At 42.7% G+C, this 26,868-nt stretch overlaps 1 protein-coding gene across 1 annotated transcript in view; it reads left to right on the top strand.

Moving 5' to 3' along the window:
• Plc21C (Phospholipase C at 21C) overlaps positions 1-26,868 on the top strand; it is a 739,135-nt gene that overhangs the window by 232,928 nt on the left and 479,339 nt on the right. The window contains exons 10-12 of the mRNA XM_080273643.1: positions 6,134-6,285; positions 19,071-19,235; positions 20,217-20,487. Of these exons, the coding sequence (XP_080129769.1) occupies positions 6,134-6,285; positions 19,071-19,235; positions 20,217-20,487 (588 nt within the window). The remainder of the gene's footprint in view (positions 1-6,133; positions 6,286-19,070; positions 19,236-20,216; positions 20,488-26,868) is intronic.

The following is a 26,868-nucleotide window of genomic DNA, read 5'->3' as shown; positions in this document are numbered from 1 at the left end:
AAGGAGTACAATAATGATAAAACTTAATTAGACAAGCAGGTAATCTGATGGAGCAAAGTAGAGACATTGATGAGAAGATAACTCAGGAAAATGAAATGAGAATCTACGCAGAGGAAGTACAAAATACATGGGCAGAAGTAGCCAAAACAAGTTAAAATCTAAAAAACAAGGCTGAAGCTAAAGACATGACAAGAGAGTTGAAAGACATCATAAGGAAGAATCCAAGGCTAATAAAGGAAACAACTGGGATTAACAGATCTATAGTTATTGCTGGTAAAAGTGAAGAAGAAATAAGGAATAGAATCACCAGAGATAACAAGGAGATGGTAAATATAATGAACATATTGAAAATAGTATCAGACAAAATCTGTGAGAAAGAGGTAGAGGAATTTAAGATATTATGGAAATATGAGAGGAACATTGGGTCTGGTTAGTACTTGGATGGGTGATCGCCTGGGAACACCAGATGCTGTTGGCATGACGTTCTCCCTATGTGTCAAGTGGGGTTGGTGGAGGATTAGTGCCCCTCCCTGTAAAACATTAACTCTAAGCCCTTGGCCACCCCGTTTGGGATACATGGCGTCTGGCAATGAATGAATGAATGAATGAGAGGAACAAGTCAAGGCCTCTGAAAGTAACTTTCCAATGTGTGAACACTGTAGAAGAGGTATCAAAAAATGCTAACAAACTTAAGGAATCAGAGGAATACAAAGAAGTGTGGGCAGCAGAAAGAAAGAATGATGCAAGATCAGATGAAGAGAGAAGTTCATCATTCATTCATTCATTGCCAGACGCCATGTATCCCAGACGGGGTGGCCAATGGCTTAGAGTTAATTGTTTTACAGGGAGGGGCACTAATCCTCCACCAACCCCACTTGACACGTAGGGATGCCAACAGCATCTGGTGTTCCCCGGCGGTCACCCATCCAAGTACTAACCAGACCCAACGTTGCCTTTTTTTTACAAAGTAATAGGATTGCACGTAAAAATTGGCACATAACCAGTAGGGACTAAAATAATAAAAGCAAGATAGTAGACTCCACCAGTGTCAAATATGTGAACAATATGGCTAAGTTAATGTACCCAAATGTAGATGGAATAGTATCCAAATTATTAGAGATAAAAGACTATATCATAGAAAATGAGCCTCATATTATTTGTCTTGCAGAAACAAAATTAACCCCAAGGATATCAAACGACTCTTTAAAATTTGGATGAGTACAATATTTGACGAAGAGACAGAAATTTAAGAAGAGGAGGAGGAGTTATGATACTAACAGAGAAAAGACTCCAAGTAAAAGAGCTAGAAATATACATACCCTCACAAGTAGAATTAGTTACAGCAGAGATTAGTACATAAGGAAGGGTGATAATTGTGGCAGATTTATATATGCCACCCAGGACAAACACATGGGATAGAGGTGAATATGAAGACTTGGCAGAAAAGATGGTTCAGAGTTTAAGAACCCTACTATACAGAATGGAAGAAAAATCTGAAAGAATTTTACTTACAGGAGGTTCTAACACAAATATAAACTGGAATACTCTAGATGTAAAAAGCTGTGGAAGTTGCTGGGATCAAAAGCTTTTGGATCTTATATAGGAATTTTTTCCAACTCAACATGTAAAGGAGAACACCAGAAAAAGAGGACCAGAAGACCCCTCATTTATTAGATCTCATATTTACTAGGCAATAAAATGAAATTGACAATATTATCTGTCACCCCCCGTTCGGCAAAAGCAACCATGCAGTACTAGATTATATACAATTTCAGGATAGCATATGATATAGTTAGAGGTAATGCAAATTACAAAAAGAGGCTAAACTACAAAAAGGGCAACTATCGTGACCTAAAGAAGTACAGTATGATAACAGAAAAACAGTTTGGTTTTAGAAAGGGAAAATCATGTCACTAACCTATTAAGTTACTATGATAGAGTTACAGAAATAATGCAGAAAAGAGATCGCTAGATAGACAGCATATATTTGGATTTCAAGACGGCATTTGACAGAGTACCACGCAAAAGACTTTCATGGAAACTGTACAATCAAGGAGGAATCCAAGGTAAACTGTACGATTGGATGCAAGATTTTCTCAGTAAAAGGGAAATGAGAAAAGTTCTAAGAGGAAATTACTCATCATGGAGAGAAGTGACAAGTGGAGTTCCACAGGGCTCGGTGTTGGTAAAAGAGAAAAAAGACCAGACTGCGACTATAAGTGAGGAAGTTCAACCCTACACACATCAGAAAGGGAAAAGAATTTAGGAGTGATTATCAATAACAGACTATCACAGGCTGACCACATAAATGAAAAAGTACGGAACATATACACACGGCTTGCTAATAAGAGGGTAGCATGCACATACAGTAACCCCTCCAATATCCGGATCAATAGAGCCATCGGTAGGTTCGGATATTGGTTTCGTCCGGATATTGGGCCCCAGCTTATGGACTTGTACTTACGGACCCTAACACAGAGAAACACCTATACAACTCCCTCCGGACATGCATAGCACCTATTTAACACCCAAATCACACCAATAAGGCACATAAATGACTGAAATAAATGCAATAGAAACATAAAATGTGGGTTTAGAAGTATGTTCATACATTAATAAACATTCTGGTACTTATGGACTCTAACTGAACCTAACCGAACTCTGAAAAACACATTCCTACTGCACATGCATGAGGTAAGTTTAGTATGGAAAGAAGTACAGTATGACACTTTCTGGTAAGTATAGTATGGGAAAAAATACAATATGAAACATTCTGGTAAATATAGTATGGAAAATAGTACAACATGAAACATTTTGGCTACTTACAGCAAGTCCCTGGCCACCTCGATGAATAACCGCCTCCTCTCGGACTCTGACAGTAAGAACGATTTCCTGAAGCACTTGCACTACACTCTTCCTGAAGTCTTGCACTGAACTTAGTCACTAACACACAGAAGTCCGTTCTTTTCACAGTGTTCACTTTAGTCCAAATAATGTTCCATTAAATTTAAGTGTTGCACATTAACTTTTCCCAAGTTTTATTAAGTTTCCAAAGCCAAAACAAAGAAGGTTAGTTACGTTAAATTTCTTTTCTACTTAGTCTTTTCTCCCAACTTGAAAACCTTAACACAACACACCGTTTTTTTCACTGCACAACACTCAAAATTCCCGTGTGGTCTAGTGGAGAAGTTCTTGCTGTTTATTCACTGTCAGAGCCCGAGAGTATCACTGGCAGGCGTCCAAGGGGTGCATCGGTGGGTAGTGGTGATGGCGTACCGACTACAGAAGACTCTGAAGACAGCCGCAAACTCACGTCGAGCGGTGACTCCACTGTAGCTGATGTGCTGGGCTGTGGCTCGGAGCATGAGGGCCTGTCTTGGGGAGGCAACGGAGTGGAACCAGGGCTTGGCACAGCGGGGGTCACGGGCCTGAAAAAACTGTCAATCGTTGACTGACGCAAGGACCGACGATTCTGGCGATTGATGATGCGCTGCCGGAAAGCACGCACTTCCTCCACGAGTCCCAAGGGCCCCATCTCCCTGTCGCAGTCCGGGTGTTCCAGGTAGTCTAGGACGAACTCTAGATGTTCCCGGAGTGCGCTCAGCTTGGGGATGGCTGGAGTAGTGTCCTGCTGGGCGGAGTCTGCATCATCATCGCCTTCGTCGTCGGAATCTTCAAGTTCGGGACTGACACCAGCAACCGAAGATGCGATCTCGATATCAGACAACGTCTGATACCCAGGATCGCCCTCGTCGTCGTCCAACCACTCACGAACTTCGTCCACATCAACATCGTCGCCGTGCGTACGTAGCCGTGCATGGAAGTCATCCACGTCAAACCCTAGGAAATCGTACTCCACATCTGTTCCGAGAAGCAGACGAGACCAACCATTTTCAAGAGTTTTCACAGGGACTTCCTTCCATGCACTAGCCCAGTTGTACAGCACAGACTTGATGTTGTAGCGGCGAAGGTTTTCCAAAGTCCGCTTGCCTCGAGTGTCACGTCCTTCCCTGCGCTCGTCCTCGTCCTCGAGAACCACCATCACCTTGTCCAGGAACTTCCGACGGTACAGGCGCTTTGTTGCCACGATCACTCCTTGGTCCATTGGTTGAATGAGAGCAGTCGTATTAGGTGGCAGAAACATGCACCTAATACGGCCATTCTCAGCAACCAAGTCCTTGTCGCACGGGTGGGCAGGTGCATTGTCGAGGAGAAGGAGAGCCTTTACCTGGTCGCGAGGAATTCCCAGTGTCTTCGTCTGGTAATGTATGACCTCCTTGACGAAGTGATGGTGAAACCAGTCTTTGAAAATCACAGCTGTGAACCATGCTTTCAAAGAATGGTACCATACGACAGGAAGGACATCCATCACCCCACGAAGGCACCGAGGCTGCTTTGCACGGCCAACAATAACGGGCTTAAGCCGGTGCATGCTGTTAGCATTGGCACAACACAAAGCAGATATCCGTTCCTTAGAAAGCTTGCGGCCAGGTACACGCTTCTCCGTCTCATCGGCGAGAGTGTTCGTTGGCACCGAGCGATAGAATAGGCCAGTTTCGTCAGCGTTATAGACTTGACCGAGAGTGAGGCCCTCCCTGTCGATCAAGCCTTTCACCTTGTGCCGAAACTCGTCCACTCCATCCTCGTTAGCGTCCAATGCTTCGCCATGTGCTTTACGGTTAGTAAGGCCATGTCGTAACTTGAACGCGAAGAGCCAACCCTCGGATGCCTTGAAGTCAAGGGCGTCGTGAAGCCTTGCAAACTTCTCAGCAGCAGCCTTCAGCTCCGTTCCACGTACCATCACACCAGCTGCACGTTGCTGTCGATACCAAATCAACGTGGAGCGGTCGATCTCTGCATACTTGGGGGTAAACATAACCTTCCTCTCCACGTTGCGTTTGCTTCTCGACGAGAAGTCAGCCGTGTACTGCATGAGCTTGTCTCGGGAACGCTTGATATCGAACAAAGTCGACCGGGCCAGGTTGAACTCGCGGAGAATGCGAGAGGAAGACCAACCCGCATCAACCTTCTCCAATATCTCCCGTTTCTTCTCCAGAGTCAACACCACTCTCTTCCTTTTCTCAGGAGGCGGGGCCATCATCACACACACTAAGAGTATGTCAGAGAGCAGCAGGAGGCCTTGCAGCAAGTACGGCACCACCACAAAAGCGAGCACATGGGCAGCCATGGCGAACAGCGCAGGTCTTGTCGCGGTGAGAGACAGGCGGGAAGTGGGGAGGATGCAGCGGCGCTCTGTCGGACGTCGGAGGAATGACGAACCAAAACAATGCTCTCACGCGGCGCGCGCGGCAAGTTCAAATTACGGACGGCTAAAAATCAATTTTTTTTCCAATTTTTTTGGATTTTCGGACCATTTTGGGAATGTTTGATCCCAGGACGATAAGGTTCGGTTAGTGGGGATGTTCGGTTATTGGGCGTCCGGATATTAGAGTGATTACTGTATATAAATGAAGACATGCTGAAAAAGATAATAACATCATTCATCAGACCAACTTTGGAGTATGCATCAGTAGTCTGGAATCCACATCTCAAAAAACACATAGATAAGATTGTAAAGGTACAAAGGTCCGCCACTAGATGGGCGCCAAGTTTAAGCACCTAAGCTTTGAAGAAAGACTTGAAAAATTAAACCTACCAACATTACAGGAGAGAAGGAAATGAGGAAACATGATTATGTTATATATAAATGCATCACAGGAGAAGAGAAAATAGATGTAAATGAGTATATAATGTATGAGGAAGCAACATTAAGAGGACACTGTAGGAAACTGTACAAAAGGAGAGGTGATAAAGATATAAGGAAATTCAGTTTCCCAAATAGAGCAGTTGGTAAGTGGAATGCACTACCTAATGAAATAGTGTGTGCCCAAACAATTCATAAATTTAAAAACGTATGATAAAAATGGTTCAGAACACAGGACAGTAAGAGCTTGACTCATTCATGTAAAGATTCAATTAGGTAAGAACAGTTAGGTAAGAAAACACACACACACACACACACACACACACACACACACAACATCTACTGAGTACTAATTGTTCTTCTTTTACTGTCCAGTTTTTCTCCTTACTCAGTACCTGATTGCTCATATGTCTGTATCTATACCACCAGGTCACCAGTTTACTGGGAAATCTTCAGTAGAGATGTACCGTCAATGTCTCTTAGCTGGCTGCCGCTGCGTGGAACTGGATTTCTGGAATGGCCGGCTGGAGGAACCTGTCATTGTTCATGGTTTCACACTTGTCCCAGAAATCAGCGCCAAGGTTAGGAACACTTGTAGTTTTGGCTATACAAAAAAGTACCAGTATACATTTAATTTGAAATAATCAGACACAGGCGCTGATGAAGGGTCTACATATGGTGATGTTGTTTACCCTGGGTGAAGCTGAAGCAGCTATGACATCCACTCAAGAGTCAAACATTCTCATATTTTTCTTACCTTGCCATGAGGCAGGACCCTGGTCTAACCCTGATGAGGACCTTCCTGTCCCAGGGGAGTGCCAGTTGCCTGCATGGTGTGTGTGTGTATTGTACTGTACCTGTAGAGCAGCCCCATAGAAGCAGCTGCTTATCTGTGGTAAGCAGCTCTGCTCAGCACACAGTGGGGTTAAGCAGCAACAACATCAGTCAGTCACCAGACAGTGGATACTGCAAAGTGACTACTGGTCCTACCTCACAACTGTACCTCTACTATCATAATAACACTTGCTAGTGACATTTTCTGTCTTACCCTTAGTACCTATTGTTACGGTATGCACATTCATATGAAAACAGATAAATTTTCTAGGAACATCACAAGCTCAATTAATAAATTAGATATCCTGAAACCTCTCCTATGTGATACTTTTTTGAGCGTGTGGATGGCAGTTTTCATAATGACAGAATAATTTTCCAGAAATCACAACTTTTACAATACAGCTGAAACTGGAAATCATAGTAAATTGGCAAAATGGATTTATTAGTAGCAGTGGAACTTTAGTAGATAATTTTTCTGTAAATTGCTGTTAGGCCTGTAGACCCTCCCAAGAAGCATTGGTTGTGGCACTTCAGAGCTGCTGATTGGGAGGGCCTCAGGAAGTACTTTTTTTATTTTCTGTGGAATAATTATTGCTTCCATGGCTAAGAGCCATCTGAGTGTGCCTTGTGCATTACAGAGGTTGTTCTCTTAGGTGTGGAACCATACATTCATTTCTTAAATGCTGTGACTAATGCAAAAAAACTTAGTTTAACATGCTTGTTCGAAAGCTGTCCACAACAAGGAGAAGGCCTACAAAAGGTACCAGAGCTTATTCACCCACGAATCTTATCTCTCTTATGTTTCTGCCCGGAATTGTGCTAAGTCTGTTCTTCGCTCTACTGAAAATAATTTTATTCCTACTAAATACACCAGGCCCTCCACATTTGTGGATTCTGCTGTCGCAGGTTTCGCACATTCACGGATTGTCCCTCTGTGGAGCTAAGACTGAATTTAATGGGTATGATTGCAAGAAGTTGGGGTATATATGTAGCTGGGCGAGTCATCAGCTATTTGTGATATTTTATGCTGCTTTCAGGTCCCAGATATGGTTTATTAGGTACAGTATGTGCACACTTGCTCACAGGGGGTGATTTGCAACTGTAGAGGCATTTACGGGAGGGTGCACCAAACATTTGCGGAAATTCCACTTTCACGGGGGTCTGTGTCCCCTAACCCCCGTGAAAGTGGAGGACCTGGTGTGTTCTGAACTCTCCAACTCATGTTCATTCCTCTCTCAGTGACACCTTACCAAAAACCCTTCTAAAAACTCTACCTCATCATCCTTCCCTCCTCTTTTCCACTCTGATGGCTCTGTAGCTATTTCTTCTGCTAATAAAGCAGAACTCTTAACTCAGACTTTCTCCTGCAGTTTCACCTTAGATGATTCCAGTGCTGTTCCTCCATCACTTCCTCCCTCTGACTTCCTCATGGCTGACATTAAAATTTCTTCAATCAATGTATTCTCTGCCATCACTTGCCTCAATACTAACAATTCATATGGGCCTGATGGGGTCCCTTCTGTTGTCCCCAAGAACTGTGCTTCTGCGCTTACACCCTGCCTGGGTAAATTCTTTCACCTTTGTCTATCAACTTGTACCATTGCTTCTTGCGGGAAGTTTACTGTCATTCAGCCTGTCCCAAAGAAGGACGACCATTCCCATTCCTCTTTTACCCAGTCGCTTTAACATATGGTATTTCAGAAGTTTTTGAGTCTACTATATTCTTAAAAAAAAAATTTGAAGTGTCTTTCCTCTCACAACCTCCTTCCCGATCGCCAGTATGGGTTCTGCCGGAGACGTTCCATTGGTGATCGTCTCACCTACCTTTCAGACTCCTGGTCATCCTTCTTTCAGGACATTGGCAAAAGCTTTGGCATTGCATATGAGATCTCAAAGGCTTTCGATCGAGTCTGTCTGAAATCTTTTAATTTCTAACGTGCCCTCTTACGGTTTCTATCCCTTTGTCTGTGCCTTCATCTTTGGCTTCCATTCTGGTCATTCTGTAGCTGCTGTTGTAGACGGCCATCGTTCTTCTCCTAGATCTATTAACAGTGGTGTTCCTCAGGACTCTGTCCTATCCCTCGTCCTTTTATTCATCATTGACCTTCCAAGCTGTACATCTAACCCTATCCACTCATACGCTGATGACTCCACCCTTCACCTTTCCATTCGATTCCCACAATGTCCATCTCAGCAGTTACTTCAACAAACAAGGGATGAGGCTATGGCACACCTAATGTCTGACTTGGCTCATATCTCTGACTGGGGTAAAAATAATCTTGTTGTTTTTAATGCATCAAAGACTCAGTTTTTGAACCTATCAACCTGACAAAATCTTCCACAGGTATACCTACTAATGTTTAATAATATTCAGCTTAATCCTGCATCATCCTTGAACATGCTTGGGGTTTCATTTACTCGGGACTTATCTTGGAAAGATCATATTACATCCCTTGTAAAATCTGCTTCCAAGAGATTAGGTGTGCTAAGCCTACTCCCTTCTTTACCTCTGCACAATTGTTGACTCTATCCAGGGATTTAATCCGCCCCTGCGTGGAGTACAACTCTCGTGTGTGGGGAGGCTCCCCGCATACAGCTCTTCTCAATATTGTGGAGTCAAAGGCTTTTCGTCTCATTAACTCTCCTCCTCTTACTGACTCTCTTCAACCTCTGTCTCTTCACCGCACTGTTGCATCTTTATCTCTTTTCTGTTGCTACTTCAGTGGTCACTGTTCCTCTGAACTGTCTGCATGCATTCCTCCACCTCTATGATGGGCGCGCAGCACCTGTCTAGCAGTAAACTCTCATCCCTTTTCTGTCCAACTCTCTAATGCAAGAGTTAACCATTACTCCCAGTCCTTCATTTATGCAACAGGTCAACTCTGGAACTGTCTCCCTCTGTCCATATTTCCTGCTTCCTATGATCTCCAGTCTTTCAAACACTGTGTCCAGGCATCTCAAAATGAATGGATCTTGAATTTGGCTGTCTTGTATTTTGTTTTTCTCTTGGAAGGAACAGTTTTGCGGGCTCGTTGCCTTTGGTTCCTTCTTCCTCAAAAAAAAAAAAAAAAAAAAAAAAAAATTGATGGCCACTCCCCAGTTATCCGATGGGTTTGTATCATACGAGTTTTATTGAACTGCACATGTTAGGCAGGCACCTGTGCCCAGCAAGATGGCTGACATGGTTTATATGCTTAGAACCTATCGCACATCACTGCAGTGGCGCAATCATCGCTGTCTCGTGGCACTGGCTCCTGTGCACCAAAGCATCCTTCTTCCAGCATCAGCGACTGAGTGAAGACCTCCCTTTCGCTTGTCTGTGCTACATCGTGTTACATCATCATCGTTCATTGCAATGTATCATTGTTGATGATAACTGTGATCTTGCAATGCTAGTTATCAGTGGAGTGTGATTCACTGTAATTTTGAGTGATTTATTGTTATTTTTTGGCTGAATAAGGTGATCATGTTTGGTAAGGGTGCTGCACATGGTGGTGCTAGTGGCGCTAAGCGTGGTACAAAGTGTGCCTCTGAAAGTGCTGGTGGTGATGAGAAGGGTAAGCGGCAAGACGCTGGATATTCTGAAGTGTCATGATCAAGGCCAGGGCGCATGTGCTACCATCTCTACTCCTCACTTGCTACAGTCAACAGTGCCCGCCGTCCTGGAGAAGGGTGATGCCATTAAGGCTGCTGCAGGTGAGGTGGCCACCCTGACAGTGTCTCATCCCACCAGGACCTGGGAACCACCAGTGGAAGAGATGAAGAAGATGTTGAAGACCTCAGTAGAGGAGGACCAGAACTAAAGGAAGGTTCCCCTTGGCATTTCTATTGTCTGCACGAAGGCACTCTCTCCTTGGGAAGAAGTGAAGGTGGAGCATGGCTTGGATGAGAAGGAAGCATTCAAAAGCAGCCATGGCTGGTTTGACCACTTTAAGAAGCATGCCGGTCTGAGTTACATGAGTTTCTCTGGGGAGGTCAAGTGCTGACCAGGAAGCAGCAGCAGCATTCCCTGCTACACTAAGGGCACGAATTGAAGAGTGAGGTTACAGCGTGAAGCAGGTGTTGAACTTAGACAAGACAAGCCTGTTTTGGAAGAGGATGTCTTCCAAGACATTCCATGCAGTAGAGGAGGGGTCTGTGTCAGGGTTCAAGGCTGCTAAGGACCAACTTACACTTGATGCTGAAGCTGCTCCTTGTCTCCCGCTCCAAGAATCCGAGGGCATTGGCTGGCTGTGTCAAGGAGGACATAGGAGTGATCTGGAAGCAAAAAAAGAAAGCCTGGCTCACCTCTGCCATCTGCTCGTCCTACTTTCATTCCTTCTTCTTGCCTGGCCTGCAGAAGTATGCTTCCAAGAACATCCTGGCCAACCAATTTCTCCTTGTGGTAGAGAACGCTCCGAGCCATCCACCTGCATTGAATGATTGGGTCAGCAACATTGAGGTGGTCTTCCTATCCCCCAACACCACAGCACTGCTGTAACCAACGGACCAGGGCATCATCGCTACGTTTAAGATGTACTACCTCCATCTTATAATCCAGCAGCTGGTCTGGGTGTGCAGTGGAGATGACAGGACATCATTGAAGACGTTCTGGCAAGGCTACAACACCAGGAATGCCATAGAGAACATCATAGCTGCCTGGAAGGAGATTAAGCAGCCAACGATGAATGGTGTGTGGCACAAGCTCTGGCCTGAGTGTGTGCACTCGTTCACTGGTTTTACTAATGAAGTGCGAGTCCAACCTGTGGAGCGGGTGCAGCAGGACATCGTCAAGCTTTCCCATGAGGCTGGCTTCCATGACATTGGCTTGGAGGATGTGGAAGAAGTGTTGGAAAGCCACAGAGAGGAGCTCAGTAATGAGGAGCTCAGGAACATGGAGATGCATCGTGCCCACCAGGAGTCTGAGGATGAAGCCATGCAAGAGTTGCCAGTGCTGAACCTGAAGGCCCTGAAGGAGATGATCTCCCTTGTTGACCAAGCAATCACCATCATGCAGGATAAGGACCCTTCCCCAGGGAAGAATAGAGATGCTGTGCAACATATTGAAGGGCATGTGAATATACTGTACAGGGAGCTGTTGGATGAGAAGAAGAAGGCAGCCAGGCAGACTACTATCACTACCTTCTTCAAGCACATCTGTTTCTCCATGTCCACCTCATCAGATGAGACCAGGCCATCCACCAGCCAAGCATCTCCACAGCTCTTCACCAGCCAAAGAAAATGTGCTGCTTCATTGGTGATAGATGTCTCATCAGGCAGATCCATGTCTCTATCCTCCTTGCCTCCTCCCTCTCCGCTTTCTTGCTCTCCAGCTCGCTCACCACCTTGCTCTCCCCTGCATCTCTCTCCCACTACCTCCACACCACGTCAGCCATCACATCAGTCTCCCGCTACCTCCACACCATGTCAGCCATCGCATCAGTCTCCTGCTACCTCCACACCATGTCAGCCATTGCATCAGTCTCCTGCTGCCTCCACACCATGTCAGCCATCGCATCAGTGTCCCGCTACCTCCACACCATGTCAGCCATCGCATCAGTCTCCCGCTACCTCCACACCATGTCAGCCATCGCATCAGTCTCCCGCTACCTCCACACCATGTCAGCCATCGCATCAGTCTCCTGCTACCTCCACACCATGTCAGCCATCGCATCAGTCTCCCGCTACCTCCACACCACATCAGCCATTGCATCAGTCTCCCGCTACCCCCCACACCACATCAACCATCGCATCGGTCTCCCGCTACCTCCACACCATGTCAGCCATTGCATCAGTCTCCTACTACCTCCATGCCACATCAACCATTGCATCTGTCTACCACTGCCTCCACACCACATCAACCATCGCATCAGTCTCCCTCTACTTCCACATCACGTCAGCCATCGCATCAGTCTCCCGCTACCTTCACACCATGTCAGCCATCGCATCAGTCTCCCTCTATCTCCACACCACATCAGCCATCGCATCTGTCACCCATTACCTCCACACCACGTCATCCATGACATTAGTCTCCCGCTGTCTCCACACCACATCAACCATTGCATCAGTCTCCCGCTACCTCTACACCATGTCAGCCATTGCATCAGTCTCCCACTGCCTCCCCTCCATGTCAGCCATTGCATCAGTATCCCACTGCCTCTACACTGCTGTGCCAGCCCCCCCCCCCCAATGCTCATGCCCAATGCAAATAGGTTTAGGGGGTTTGAGGAGGATGAGTCCCCTAGCTGTGGGGGGGGGGGGGACAGAGGATACTGTGCCCAGAATGACCAGGAACTGAGTGAGTGATGAGAGCTGTTTACTGATTTTAACTATTTTTGTTTGTTTTCATATTTTGATGATGTACTTAATTTTTGTGTTTAGGTTGATTTATAAACTGTTTTTAGACTTAGATTAACCTATTGACTGCAGCTGTATCATATATGATATCTGAGTCCAAATGGCTCTGACTGCAGCTGTATATCATATATGATTTCCTGCTTTCAAAAATTCCGCCATCAGAAATGGCACGAAATAAATCAGCTAGCAACTCATGGCACCCTATAGAATACTGCTGTGCATAGATTATGCATTTTTACGAGGTGCAGAGCTCGGCTTAGTTACCTACAAAATGCCAAAGTAAGCATGCGAAATCTTCTCCATGCAGCCACTAGCAGTAGCCCAAGCAAATATTGGATGAAATCTCAGGATTAGTGTAGTAATGATAGTGATACGTTGTTAGATGATGACAATGATGGTTTAGATGCTGATTTACACCTTATCTAAACACAAGATTAACACTAACGACACAGTGCAACCATAACACATTGTTCACCTGACACCACCACACAGGGAATATTTATTAATTCACGGACCTGTATCAGAGGTAATTTGTTTGTTTGCTTTATTGTGTTATATACTATTGAACTTGGGATTTTTTTCTCTATCTTTTGACAATATATATTTTTTTCTAATATTTCTTTTTAAATTTTTGAAAACTGCTGCACACAGGATGTACATGTAAACAAACACTGACGCAGTGAGTGGGTTAATGTGCTTTTGTCATCGGTGGGGCAAACACTGTCATTTTCGGGTACAGTTTACTGTACTAAGTTTGATTTTTTCCAGACTTATTTTTGATGATTTTCAGCATAGTGCTGCTCTCGGGTGTCTGCACTGTCCTCTCCTCCATCCTTCTTTCCTTCCATCTTCTTCTATCTTTCTTTCCTTCATTCTTTCCTCATACTTCTACCTATGGGTGACTTTACACTCCCTCTTCTGTCTTTCATTCTTTCCTCTTCCTTCTGCCTATGGGTAACTCTACACTGAGTGACAAACCAAATGGTTTCCTGTACACCAGGAAACTATTTGCTACGCTGGGTGGTAACCATATAACCAAATTTTGGCGCCTGATGGTTTAGTGGGTAATTATTGTGCTCTGATCGGATTGAGCCAGTGAAGGTTTATATCCAAGGGATGGTTGGGGTTTATTACTCACGTAATGCCACTCAGGGATGAGTGAGGTTGGTCACTCTCATCTTAAATGTCAGGACCAACGGCCTAGCCCCGGGCTCCTACGCTCCTCATAGGGCAACGTAGGATTGGATGATGGATGGATGGATTCAGATTTTATTTTTGGGTTTTTGTGAGTTGTAAACTGCTTTTAGGCAGATTTTAGCTTGTTTTGAAGCACTCTGTGGGCTTAGGTGGACTAGAAACTTGTTTTTGGACTCATTTTGCTGGGTTTTGGACTTGGTTGGGGAGAGATCCCCAGGCTCCCAAATGCATCTCTATACTTTCTGTGTTTTAATGTCCTGGGTAAATGATATCCAAGTTCAGCAATGGGTTTTCCCAAATGATTGTAGTTTTGGGAGGGAACTTAATTGGTCATGTAAGTGATATGAAGGAGTGCCAGGGGGATGTGCATATGGTACAAGAAATGAGGAAGGGGAGAGGATACATGAGTTTAGGGAGGCAATGAGCATGATTGTGTGCAACACACATTTTAGGAAAAGAGAGAGTAGGTTGATGTCATACAAGTCAGGGGGAAATAGCAGCCAGATAGACTATTTCATGGGCAGGAGGGTTGATAGGAAGTTAGTGAGGGATGCTATAGGGAGTGAGGAGTGTTTGCTGCAACACAAGTTACTGTATTGATATGTGACATGGTGCTTGAGGAGTGGATGATGAAAAAGAGGACCAATGCATCTAGGAAGAAAATATGGAAGTTGAAAAACCAGGCAGTAAGGGATGCCATCTATAGCAGGATGAACAGAGTGGTGGCTGAACCGGGAGACGTTGATAGAAGTGTTAATGAACAGCACAGAGCGCTCAAGAACAACCTCGTGAGTTACTGGTTCAGTGGTGGATAGACAAAGGGCCCCCTCCAAGACATAAAGTAACATGGTGGTGGGAAGTGGGTGTAGATGGTGCAGTTAAAGAGAAAAAAGGCTTTTCCAGGAGTGGAGAAAGGGTGGTAGCATAGAGGATTACTTGGCTGCCAAGCATAGAGCTAGAAGACAGGTTTTCAAGGCAGTCTGAATCTCAGAGATTTTTACTTGATAACCTAAATAGTGGGTAAAGGAAGACTATGATATTTAAGGTGACAAATCAGATGAAGAGGAAGAATAAGGATAGCATAGGTGAGCAGAATGTGAAGAATGATGAAGGAAAGGTTGTGGTGATCAGTGGGGATATTAAAGACGCATAGAGATAGCACTACAGTTGGTTGTTGAATGAGGAGTTTGACTGGGACAGGGAAGGTTTGGTGCCAGCAGATCCAGTGTTTGGCCCTTGGCCTTTGATTGACGCAGGGACTGTGAGCAGGGCAATAGATGGGATGCAGATGGGGAAGGTAGCAGGTGTGTTCGGGTTGACTGCTGAAATGTTGAAAGCCTTAGGAGATAACAGAGTGAGGTTAGTCACTGAGTTGATAAATACGATTATATGTGTGTTGTCCCAGATGATTGGCTGAAAAGTGCAATTGTAAATGTGTACAAGGGGAGGGGTGATGCCCAGGAAAGAGGAAATAATAGAGGCATAATGCTTTTGAACCAGGTAATGAAGGTTATGGAGAGAGTTCTAGAAGATATGATTAGAGAAAGAGTGAATATTGATATGATGCAGTTTAGGTTTATGCCAGCCAAATGGACCACTGATGCCATATTCATTGTTCAACAGCTTCAGGAAAAATATATAGGAAAGAAAAGTGAACTGTACTTTGGTTTTGTTGATTTGGAAAAAATAAAAGCCTTTGACAGAGTCCCTTGAGAGGTGGTGAAGTGGGCAATGAGAAAGCTTGGGATTGAGGAGTGGCTGGTTAGGGTGGTTATGGCCATGTATGTGGGGGCACACACCCAGGTAAGAGTGAATAGAGTTTTGAGTGAGGAGTTTTCTTTGAATGTTGGTGTGCATCAGGGGTCAGGTTTGAGCCCCTTGTTTTTTATCACGGCACAGTACTTGAAGCCCTCTCATGTGACTTCAGAAGTGGACTCCTGTGGGAGATGTTGTATGCTGATGATTTGGCATTGATTGCAGAGGATGAAAGGGAGGTGGAGGAGAGATTGAGGAAATGGAGAGATGGTATGGGGCACAATGGCTTAAGAGTAATTGCAGATAAAACAAAAGTAATGTTGTCTAGGGCTGGGAGCAGTACTGTCAAAGAAGAGGGGAAGCGGCCATGTGCGATTTGCCACAAGGGTGTGGGAAGTAATTCTATCTTGTGCTGTGTTTGTGATAAGTGGGTGCATAAGAGTAGTAGTGGTATTAGAGGTAGACGACGGGATAATGCTGATTCCATGTGTGTGGTGTGACGGAGAGCATTTGCAGAATGCTAGGCATGGAAGGATTGAGCTTGCTGGTGAGTCTCTTGAGTTTGTGGAAGAGTTTTGTTATTTGGGAGATACGTTATGTGCTGGAGATATGGCTAGAGTTAGGAGTGGTTGGCAGAAGTTCAGGGAGCTGTTGCCTCTCCTGACATTGAGAGGGCTCTTCCTTTGTGCTAAGGGATCTTTGTATGCGGCATATGTTAGGAGTGTAATGCTCTGTGGTAATGAGACAGAAATAACAATGATTAGGTGGATGTGCAGTGCGTTGCTGAGTGTGAGGCATGGGGGGACTAGGTTTACAATGGAAAAGTTGAGAGGTATGATGGGCCAGGAGTGTATTGATGATGTGATGAGGAGGGGTAGATTGAGATGGTTTGGGCATGTGGAGAAAATGGAGGATGATAATTGGGTGCAGAAAGTGAGAAGTGTCAATGTTAGGGGTAGGGTAGCAAGAGGTAGACTGAAAAAGACCTGAGATGAGGCCATTGAGTGTGACCTCAGGGATAAGGGACTAGATAGGGAAGATGCCAGAGATCGAGCAACATGAAGAGCCTCCATTAGGTGACCAAGGCTGACACATGCAAGCATGTTGGAGCCTTGAAAAACAAAACGAAACAATGCAGTTTTGATTTGCTTTTCGATTTGGGACAGGAGTCATGGTAAAACCTCATCACTATAGTCACCCACACGACTCTGAGGTTGTCATTGTCGCACTGTGGCATCCTACCAGTCAAAAGTGTGTCTGATTTTGTATCATATTTTACATGAATCATTTTATTATGCATGAATACAGTAATCCCTCCAAGATCTGACGTAATAAGAGCCAAAGGCATGTCCAGGACTTGGGTTTTGTCTGGGACTTGGGAAAAATGCCCCTGGACAGGTACTTATAGACCCCAACCCAGCATAACTTTGAAAGCCACCTAAATAACTCTCTACCGGACATGCACAGCACCTAGTTAAGACCTTATGCACCCAAATAAGGGACAAAAACCATGAAATAAATGAAAAGGAACCAGAGAATGAGAAATTAGAAGTGAGTATTGAAAATACTTAGCAGCGTACAGGGTACTTCGACATGTCTATGGCCGTCATGAAGATTAACCCACCTCCTCTAAGGCTGTGACCGTGGTGAAGGTGCACTTGAAGCACGTACAGTAATCCAGTGTTGTGCTGCACTTAATCCTTTGCACAGTGAATTATAATTGTTTAACACTGCACATTCTGTTCTTACTTGCGCCACGCCAGTTACAACATGCCAATGTTGCACTCTGCACGTACTCCTTTGCATTCTGAATTCTAATTTCTTAACACTGCACAACACTGTAAATTCCCATTGGTCTAGTGGCGAGGTATTGCAATTTATTCACTGCTTATTCACAAAAACAAGCACGTGGGGAGCCACGGCGACGATTGTTCAGTCACGACGTTAGGTAGACGGGAACTGAGGAGGATGAAGGGGCACTCTGGTGGATGTCGGCGGACCTATGCACCAAAACACAGTTGCTCATCATCGCACGGCAAATTCTAAAAAGGTTGAAAACTTGGGGGGGGGGGGCATTTTTGATGTCGGAGGACCTGAGCCTAAAATGTCTGGGACCTGGGGTGTCTGGGACTTGGGCGTCCGGGTCTTACAGGGATTACTGTATATTATACACGAATATTATTATAAATGAACATGTTATACATGAATCACATGGTATCATAGTATACACGAAATTGGAAGCACTTTTGATGGAGGTTGCCAGGGTACAATAATGACAACCCCAGTCGTGCGCCACGACTATAGTTTTCTGCACTTATCTTTTTTTTTTTTTTTTTTTTTTTTTTTTTTTTTTTTTTTAAATTAGAGGTGCTGATGATAAAGGTTAATGAATAAGTCAAATTATAGGGTGAGCTTTATTGCTACAGCTTCACCATTAATCTTTGTGTTTAGGCTTTCAGAATCAGCAACATTAGATTGGATATTTATTTTCTAAGACCATAATTTTTTAAATTTACCTGTATCCAAGGATATCAGTTAAGCAAAACATATATTTTTTCTTAGTACCCTCCTGTATGTAAGGTTTTTGTGATTTGCTCAGGATTGTAGGGTGGGGGAGTTAGATTATACTATTAAAACAAAAAATTGTATTGTCAGTTATCAAAGTCTGCTTGATCCTCCTCCTGCAGGTGGTTATTCATAGCTACAGGGCACTTTATTCTGATGGGATTCATTTACTGGCGGATTTTAGAATAAAACACTCTCTTTGTGAGCTTGAGGAATGTAGCACCTCACACTGCCCTTCCAGGCTGTCTGTCTTCCCACACTCTTTCATACTTCCTCATACCTGCCTGTGGTCTGGAGCTCAGCTGAGTGGATATTGGTTGATGAGCATGGCCAAGGGTGCAAGACACCATCCAGGGGAGTACTGTACTGTACACTGTACAAGTGTTTGTAGGCATGCAGGGGGAGGTTACGCAGATGAAGTGCCTTGCAGCCAGTGTCTCGTACATCGAAGTTCTTGTTTTGCTGATTAAATCTAGTCACCCAATAAATCTAGTCACCCAAGACCATGGAGTGGGCTTGACAAGAACCCTAGCTACAAGACATTACATTCCTAGGGCTTGCAAATTCTGTAGAGGGTTTTATTCAGTAATATGCCATTTTAACTTGTTATAAATGCTGCATGAGTATTTTTGTCAACATTTCCTGTCATATCCATACATTGCTTGTGTTGTCATTACAGGAAGTGATTGAAAGCATTGCAGAGTCAGCATTCAAAACATCAGAATGGCCAGTTGTCCTATCATTTGAGAACCACTGCAACCCACGACAGCAAGCAAAGATAGCACAATATTGCAGAGAGTTTTTTGGCGACATGTTACTAGAAAATCCCATTGATGGCTATCCGGTAAGGTTGTTATGTAAATTAGATGGATGTAAGACAGAGTGAACATCTCTCTATTCTCCTGTTTAGCATGATGGTCACCAAAATACAGGAACCCCTCTCCTCATTTTAAGTCAAGGAACCATCTCATTGCATTAAGAAGAAATTGTAGCACCCCTTGCTTATCACTTTGTTTTTGTATCAGACATACAGTATTTATATTATCCTATAGAGTTTGTTATTTATTCAATCCATGATAATTTAATGATGACAGTAATAATGTTCAAAAGAAAGATAGCTTGTAATGTGAAAAATCAGTAAAGGAATAGGTTCTGGGGTGCTCACCATCCACTCACTTTGATGTAGTGCTGCTCTCAGGTGTCTGCCCTTTCCTCTCCTCCATCCTTCATTCCTTCCATCCTCTTGTGTCTTCCATTCCTTCATTCTTTCCTTGTCCTTCTGCCTATGGATGACTTTACACTCCCTCTTCTGTCTTTCCTTCCTTCATTCTTTCCTCTTCCTTCTGCCTGTGGGTGACTCTACACTGAGTGACAAGCCAGTGGTTTCCTGTACACCAGGAAACCAATTACTATGCTGGGTGGTAACCATATAACCAAATTTGGGTACCTGGTGGTTTAGTGGGTAATTACGGCGCTCCAATCGGATTGAGCCAGTGAAGGTGTATATCCAAGGGGTGATTGGGGTTTATTGCTCACGTAATGCCACTCAGGGATGAGTGAGGTTGGCCACTCTCATCATAAATGTCAGGATCAACTTGCCTAGTCCCGGGCTCCTACGCTTCTCATGGAGCAAGATAGGATTGGATGATGGATGAATGGATGAATAGGTTCTGGAAAACCACAAGAATATGACCTTAAGATGCTTGCAGACATAAAGTTGATAGAAAATCAGAGATGATGATGATAACAATAGTAGTGATAATAATAATATTGACAGATGTGTATTAATTCTTTCCTTGCACATCTTGCCCCTTCTCCTCTTTAGCTTGAGGCAGGCACACCACTTCCAGCCCCATCCTCCTTGAAGAGGAAGATCATTATCAAGAACAAGAAGAAGCACCGCACGCACCACCACCATTATCATAAAAGAAACACACCAGGAGGAGGGGGTGACACATTATTCCATGTAGATCTGAACCAGACTGTGAGGGATCAGCGGCCAGCAGAAATGCAGGGCAATGGGGAGATTCCAAGACCACTGCTTGAGAAAGAGGGCTCAAGAGAGTCATCAGAGGAAGAGAATGAAGCAGCCAATGGTGAGTCTGATGGATGTTTAATGATTTGTCTTGTTTGTGATAAGTTTCTTGATTATTCTTTAAAATTTACCATTTTCTGATTACATTTAACTGATGGATGTGATTGTATTGGAGGTACTGGCATCACTGTACTTTTATTAAAGTTGCTAAAGGTTCTGGTGAAAATTATATGGCTAAATTTTATTGCATGATTGGGAACAGTATGCTGAAAGTATGTTTATTATTTAAAAAGTACTAGTATGATATAGATATTTACTGGTTACCCCATATGAATGTGAGAAATTAGGGTTTGTATGATCCTGGTAATGATGACAAAGTAGTAGGCCCTTAATACCATTCAGGACTATACTGTACTAGGATTGCTACAGTTTATTATGCTTTGTGACTTAATAGCTTGGCTTGCCTTGCACTTTCCAAACATTAATCATAATTTTAATTTATTTAACTATTATTTGCATATCCACACTTTATTTTTATGGTTAGTTTTTGTAGCATCCCATTTTAAGAAATAGTTTTCAGTAATTGTATTTGATCCTATAGCAAATACATTATGAAATGGTATCTGATGGAGTGTTCTGATTATAATAAAGTAACAGACTGAAATCTTCCATAGCAACTAAAATGTTTTATTCAGGTTATCAGAGTTTTAGAATGGGAAGTAAATTTGTCTATAGCTTTCATTATGTAATTGTGCATGCTTTACCCCACATTCATAGTTGTCAGAACACGAGCATTTGTGCAGAATTTATATAATTTTGTTACTGGAAAGTGAAGGTTGGCAGTGTGGCATTAACTGAAGTACCTGCATATTTACTGTACTTAGAACTGAGTCCTCCTGTGAGTTGATTTGGCTAATCATAGTAATTTTTGACCTAGCCTTTCCGCACCTTGTGGCCAGGCTGATAGGTAAGCTGTGAGATAGGTAAGATAGGTAAGATCCAACAAATGTGTGTGTGTGTGTGTGTGTGTGTGTGTGTGTGTGTGTGTGTGTGTGTGTGTGTGTGTGTGTAATCGGAGGCTTGATAGTGCTATGATATCAGCTTTATGAATACTGGGGCCCATGCTGTCATATATATATAGATAGATAGATAGATGGATGGATATTTATGTATATATATATATATATATATATATGTGTGTGTGTGTGTGTATATATATATACAGTATATATACAGTCGACCCTCGATTCTACAGACCCCAAATCAACGGATTTCGGAAGCAACAGACAATATCTGTTGGCAGAGAATTGCTCCAGACACCGGTCATTTGTCTGTTATTTGAAAGTTTGTCTTTCCTAACTACATACAGTATTTCTCTTTACAGGTACAAAAGTAAATGATGCTGTAGTTGAATATAAAAAATTACTGTAACACAGTACTGTACCTGACCCATGTGACCCATGTCCCATACCACCTGCCACTGCCTGCATCAGAGTTGTATGTATCATCGCTGTGATGAGAAACATTTATTTGCTTATTTCCCTGCTCCTCATTTCCTCTCAGAACTCTGAGCATGTGGTTCCAAACTAACTTTAGTTATGCTCAAGCACTCTGAAAGTGCTATGAACACAAAAAAAGCATTTATTCCAAAGGAAAATGTAAAATTGTTGGACGAAGTGGCTTGTGGTCTGGGAGCTTATATGCAAAGACTCAGACATGAAATGACTTGGCTGTGTTTACAATGTGGATAGTTTCTTTGTTAGAAAAAAAAAAAAAAATGATGAAGGAGCAGTAAAATTCATGTTTTTGCCTTGGGTACAAAGTGTTGAAAAAAAAAATGAAAAAGAAAAGAAAAGCCTTGTGCCCGACCTTTGCTGCGGACTGACTGTCTTTGGTAGAGAAAATTTGGCTCTTACGTTATATGAAGACACTACGTGTTGACGTAAATAGTTAGGTAAGATCATCATGTGAATTCATTTCTTGTGAGTTACTGTATACTGTACTGTCATACAAATTATACCGCTTGGGTGACTTGTTTCTTACTCACGATTACTGCATTCATGCGTATCTGAGAAGTGAGAAGTACTGTATGCAATCACTCCATGCTGACAACTTCTGTATAGTTTTTATTTCCTTTATTGTTGATGTCTAATGACTCAAAATTAGTTTCGGAATTTTTTTTTTCTTTTTTAAATGAGTGCACCGAAAGTAACTCTTGACAAAATATGCATGATTCTGGGCGGCCATTATTAACATGTTGATTAGGTCTGAAGTTTTTGCTTGAATGGTGATGAGGACTTTCAAGAGGTTTCGTGGAAATCCTTGGTGGTTAAAATTTTTATTGGGAGTATTAAGGGGCAAAACTAGCCGGTTAGGTTAGGTTAGAATGCACTGATGTGTCAGGTCGGCGAGATCTTATTGTAAACACACATCTTGGATGTCGTACGGCAGACATTTATAATAACCTATCTTTAACCCCTAAACCGCTGGGTTGTTTTTGCCTGACTTGCGTGTCTCGCAGGCATATTCGTGCTCCGACAGACTTTCTAAAAATATTTGCCAAAAATCAGTGCCTGTGGCACATACCTTCAGCTTTCTCCTGGGATGTTTGTTGAGCCTTCGTCGAGTACCATAGGACTTCTGGAGACCTCTGAAGTTGGGTAATGAAGTCTCCACTTTACACTTCACGACAACCCGTAATATGATTACCACAGCCTGATGTTATCACTAGAAACACTATTCTATGATTCTCAAATAGTTTGGAATCGATACTCCAAAAAAAAAAAAAAAAAACTGTGAAAGCAATGAAAATTATGAGCGCGTATGACCTTCCCACTTGCGATCGTTTGCCGCTGGTGTTCTGTCATTTATTATTCATAAAAACACTCAGTTTATATTTCTATTACTATATAACACTTACATATATATCTACAGTCTTTATCCATAAGTTTCCTTCATTAATAGTAGTTTATTGTCACTGTAGGCATTCAATTTCTCTTTCAGTAAAATACATAGCATTCACTTTCTCATCCTGTATACTAGCATTGAGAGTGAATCTGTCACTTTCATTTTCACTTTCATAACTGATAGCATTCATACATGCTAGAGTGAAACTTTCACTTTCATTACTCCTAGTATATATATTCGTATTCTTATATTACTACAGTACTCATTTACATTTCTATTTACATTTTCTATTTTATTTACATTATTTACATTTCTATTTTATTTACGCAGTGTTATGCAAAGTCACTTTGAGTAACTTATAAAACTATTTTCCACTGTTCACTTATATTTACATTCATTGCTTTCACTCACTGTTTACACATTATTTACAATTCCACTTGCACTGTTTTACTCACCAGATAGATCGTAGTTACTGCGGAATTGGGCAAGCGCGAATCCGACGTGCTCTCACCTTGAAATACGACAGTAAACTGAATAGAGTATGGTGGCCTGCCTAGGGGAGCTGCTAATATATACGCTATGAAATGATTGGCACGAAATCTAGACAATACATAATAAATTAGGTAGTTCCAGGTGAATGTAAATATCACTTAGGCTTCTCCCTTCTTTTCTTATGTATATTTTTATTACGAGAATAGATTATATGGCATATTTCAAGGGGAAATAAACAGCGAAAATTAGCGAACGAGTGCACGTGAAGTGTTGTCAGGTGATAATTAGCCAGTTCCAGGTGTATGGCACTATCACTTACCGTATTTCTTTCTTGTATATATTATTTGGTAAAGGAATAGGGCATAGGGCTTATTTCAATGGATGAAATCAGTGGAAAATTCCAGGGATGATTTACTTAGCATAGTACGGCCGGGCAGACGAGAGGAGAGGGTAATGGAGGGGAGGTAGGGAGGGGAGTCAAGAACGGGGAGAATTGGCTAAATTGTCAACAATGGATGGGAGTACAGATGAGATTAGGAGTGCTGACTAGTGTTGGACATTGGCAGTACTGATAGATGATACAAGCCACCACTTGAAAGCCCGGGTGAATTCAAAATAACACAGAATCACAAAAGTGACGCCCCATGGTATGATCCCTTGCTCCCAAGCGTCACGAAAGTGACGCCCTGCGGTTAAGGGGTTAAAGCAAAAAACCATCACCAGAAAATAAGTTTTCAGCCGATCTGCGTCATTTTGGAGGCATCATAGCTTGCCCAGAGCTCATCAAAAGTAATGAGTTGGCAACTGTGGGTCCCGATACTGGCGAGAGCAGACAGGTTTTCAGTACCAAATGAGCTGTGAATGGGAAGGCACTGTGCGGTTTTGTCCCTTTAAATTTCCATTCTTACCCCCGTCCCAGCCGTGCAACATATTTCACTATACTAATAGTGCCTATATATAGTTTTTGGGCACTGTTATGATTAGATTTGGTGTTTGCAATAGGAAATTTGGTGTTTGTGAATTATTCCTGGTTGTTATCAGCCGTTGGCACAATGAAGATTGTGCTGCTGTTTCCAATCAACTACACTGCTTCTACCCTGCAACAAATGTGAGTATTCAGTTATAAATTTAGCGACAGTGAATCATGTGAATATAGTGTGCATATCTACTGTACAAGGAATTGGTGAAATACATGCCATAGCTTAGTGGGAGGCAGGAAACCGCCCTACAGTCACGACACGGCGTGAGTACACCGTAGTTTTTTGCATTTTTCTAAAAAACTATGAGGCATAGGAGAACCATTTTGGTCTCAAATGAAAGCCAATTAAAATCTGCATAGGAAGATAAACTAAAAACATAAAACTGCTGAGAAAAGTTTTTCACCAGAGCTTCCCGAATAAAAAATATGTTGTCTGTCGGAAATGGATATTATTTTTTTGTTTATTACTCACACACCATACCTCGTATCAATATGCAACCTTCCCCATTCGAAAGCTAATAAAATTCTCTTTCCAAATGATGGTATAATATGTTGAGATTGATTAGTAAACATCTGAGTTATGTTGGGAAGTGAGATGTATGTTCCCAAATATTTATTCATATAGCCCTAATATACGTAGTTTTTTTTTTTTTTTGCTTATCATGCAGAACAAACATTGATGAATAGGAATATGTGGGTTCTTGTGGCAAAATAAATATGTCTCGGTGGTGAAAATAAGCTGAGAATACAGTTTTTTGGAGCAGGCGGCAGGCGGAGGGTGAGGGAGAACAGCCGATGTGTTGTGGAACACAAAACTTAATTAACCACTTAACCGAGGGGCGTCACTTTCGTGACGCTTGGGAGCAAGGGATCATACCACGGGGCATCACTTCTGTGATTCTGTGTTATTTTGAATTCGCCCAGGCTTTCAAGTGGTGGCTTGTATCATCTATCAGTACTGCCAATGTCCAACTCTTGTCAGCTCTCCTAATCTCATCTGTGCTCCCATCCATTGTTGACAATTTAGCCATTTCTCCCTATTCTTGACTCCCCTCCCTACCTCCCCCTCCATTACCCTCTCCTCTCGCCTGCCCGGCCGTGCTACGCTAAGTAAATCTTCCCTGGAATTTTCCACTGATTTCATCCATTGAAATAAGCTCTATGCCCTATTGTTATACCAAATCTTTCATTCATTCATTGCCAGATGCCATGTATCCAAAACGGGATGGCCAAGGGCTTAGAGTTAATTGTTTTATATAAAAAAGAAATAAGATAAGTGATAGTGCCATACACCTGGAATTGGCTAATTATCACCTGACAACACCTCACGTGCACTCGTTCGCTAATTTTCGCTGTTTATCTCCCCTTGAAATATGCCGTATAATCTATTCTCATAATAAAAGTATATATAAGAAAGGAAGGGAGAAGCCTAAGTGATATTTACATTCACCTGGAACTACCTAATTTATTATGAATTGTCAAGATTTCCTGCCAATCATTTCACAGCATATATATTAGCAGCTGTCACCACGCTGGCATTGGCAGCATTGCAATCCCCCTAGGCGGCTAGGCCACCACACTGTATTCAGTTTACTGTCGTCTTTCAAGGTGAAGCCATGTCGGATTCATGCCTGTCCAATTCCGCCGCTTTTTAGCCCCATGCAAAAGGCCCTGTGGCCTCTACCCCCTACTAAACCTCGTGTGGAAAGAGGTAAAGGGCTAAGTGACTGCTGGGGAACATGAACTGGCTAATTTATCAATGAAAATGATGGACAGTGACTACGATCATCCTGGTGAATAAAACAGTGCAAGTGGAAATGTAATTAATGTGTAAATGATATGTAAACAGCAAGTGAAAGCAATGAATGTAAATATAAGTGAACAGTGGAAAATAGTTTTATAAGTTACTGCAAGTGACAGAACATAAGTGTAAATAAAATAGAAATGTAAATTATGTAAATAAAATAGAGAATGTAAATAGATATGCAAATGAGTAGTAATACAAGAATACCAGTTTATATGCTAGGAGTAATGAAAGTGAAAGTTTCACTCTAGCATGTATGA

The sequence above is a fragment of the Coenobita brevimanus genome, chromosome 55 (assembly GCF_032717465.1).
Source record: "Coenobita brevimanus isolate Jiangsu-jjx chromosome 55, ASM3271746v2, whole genome shotgun sequence".
Classification (NCBI taxonomy): Eukaryota; Metazoa; Arthropoda; class Malacostraca; order Decapoda; family Coenobitidae; genus Coenobita; species Coenobita brevimanus.
This window is presented reverse-complemented; position numbering and strand designations above follow the sequence as displayed.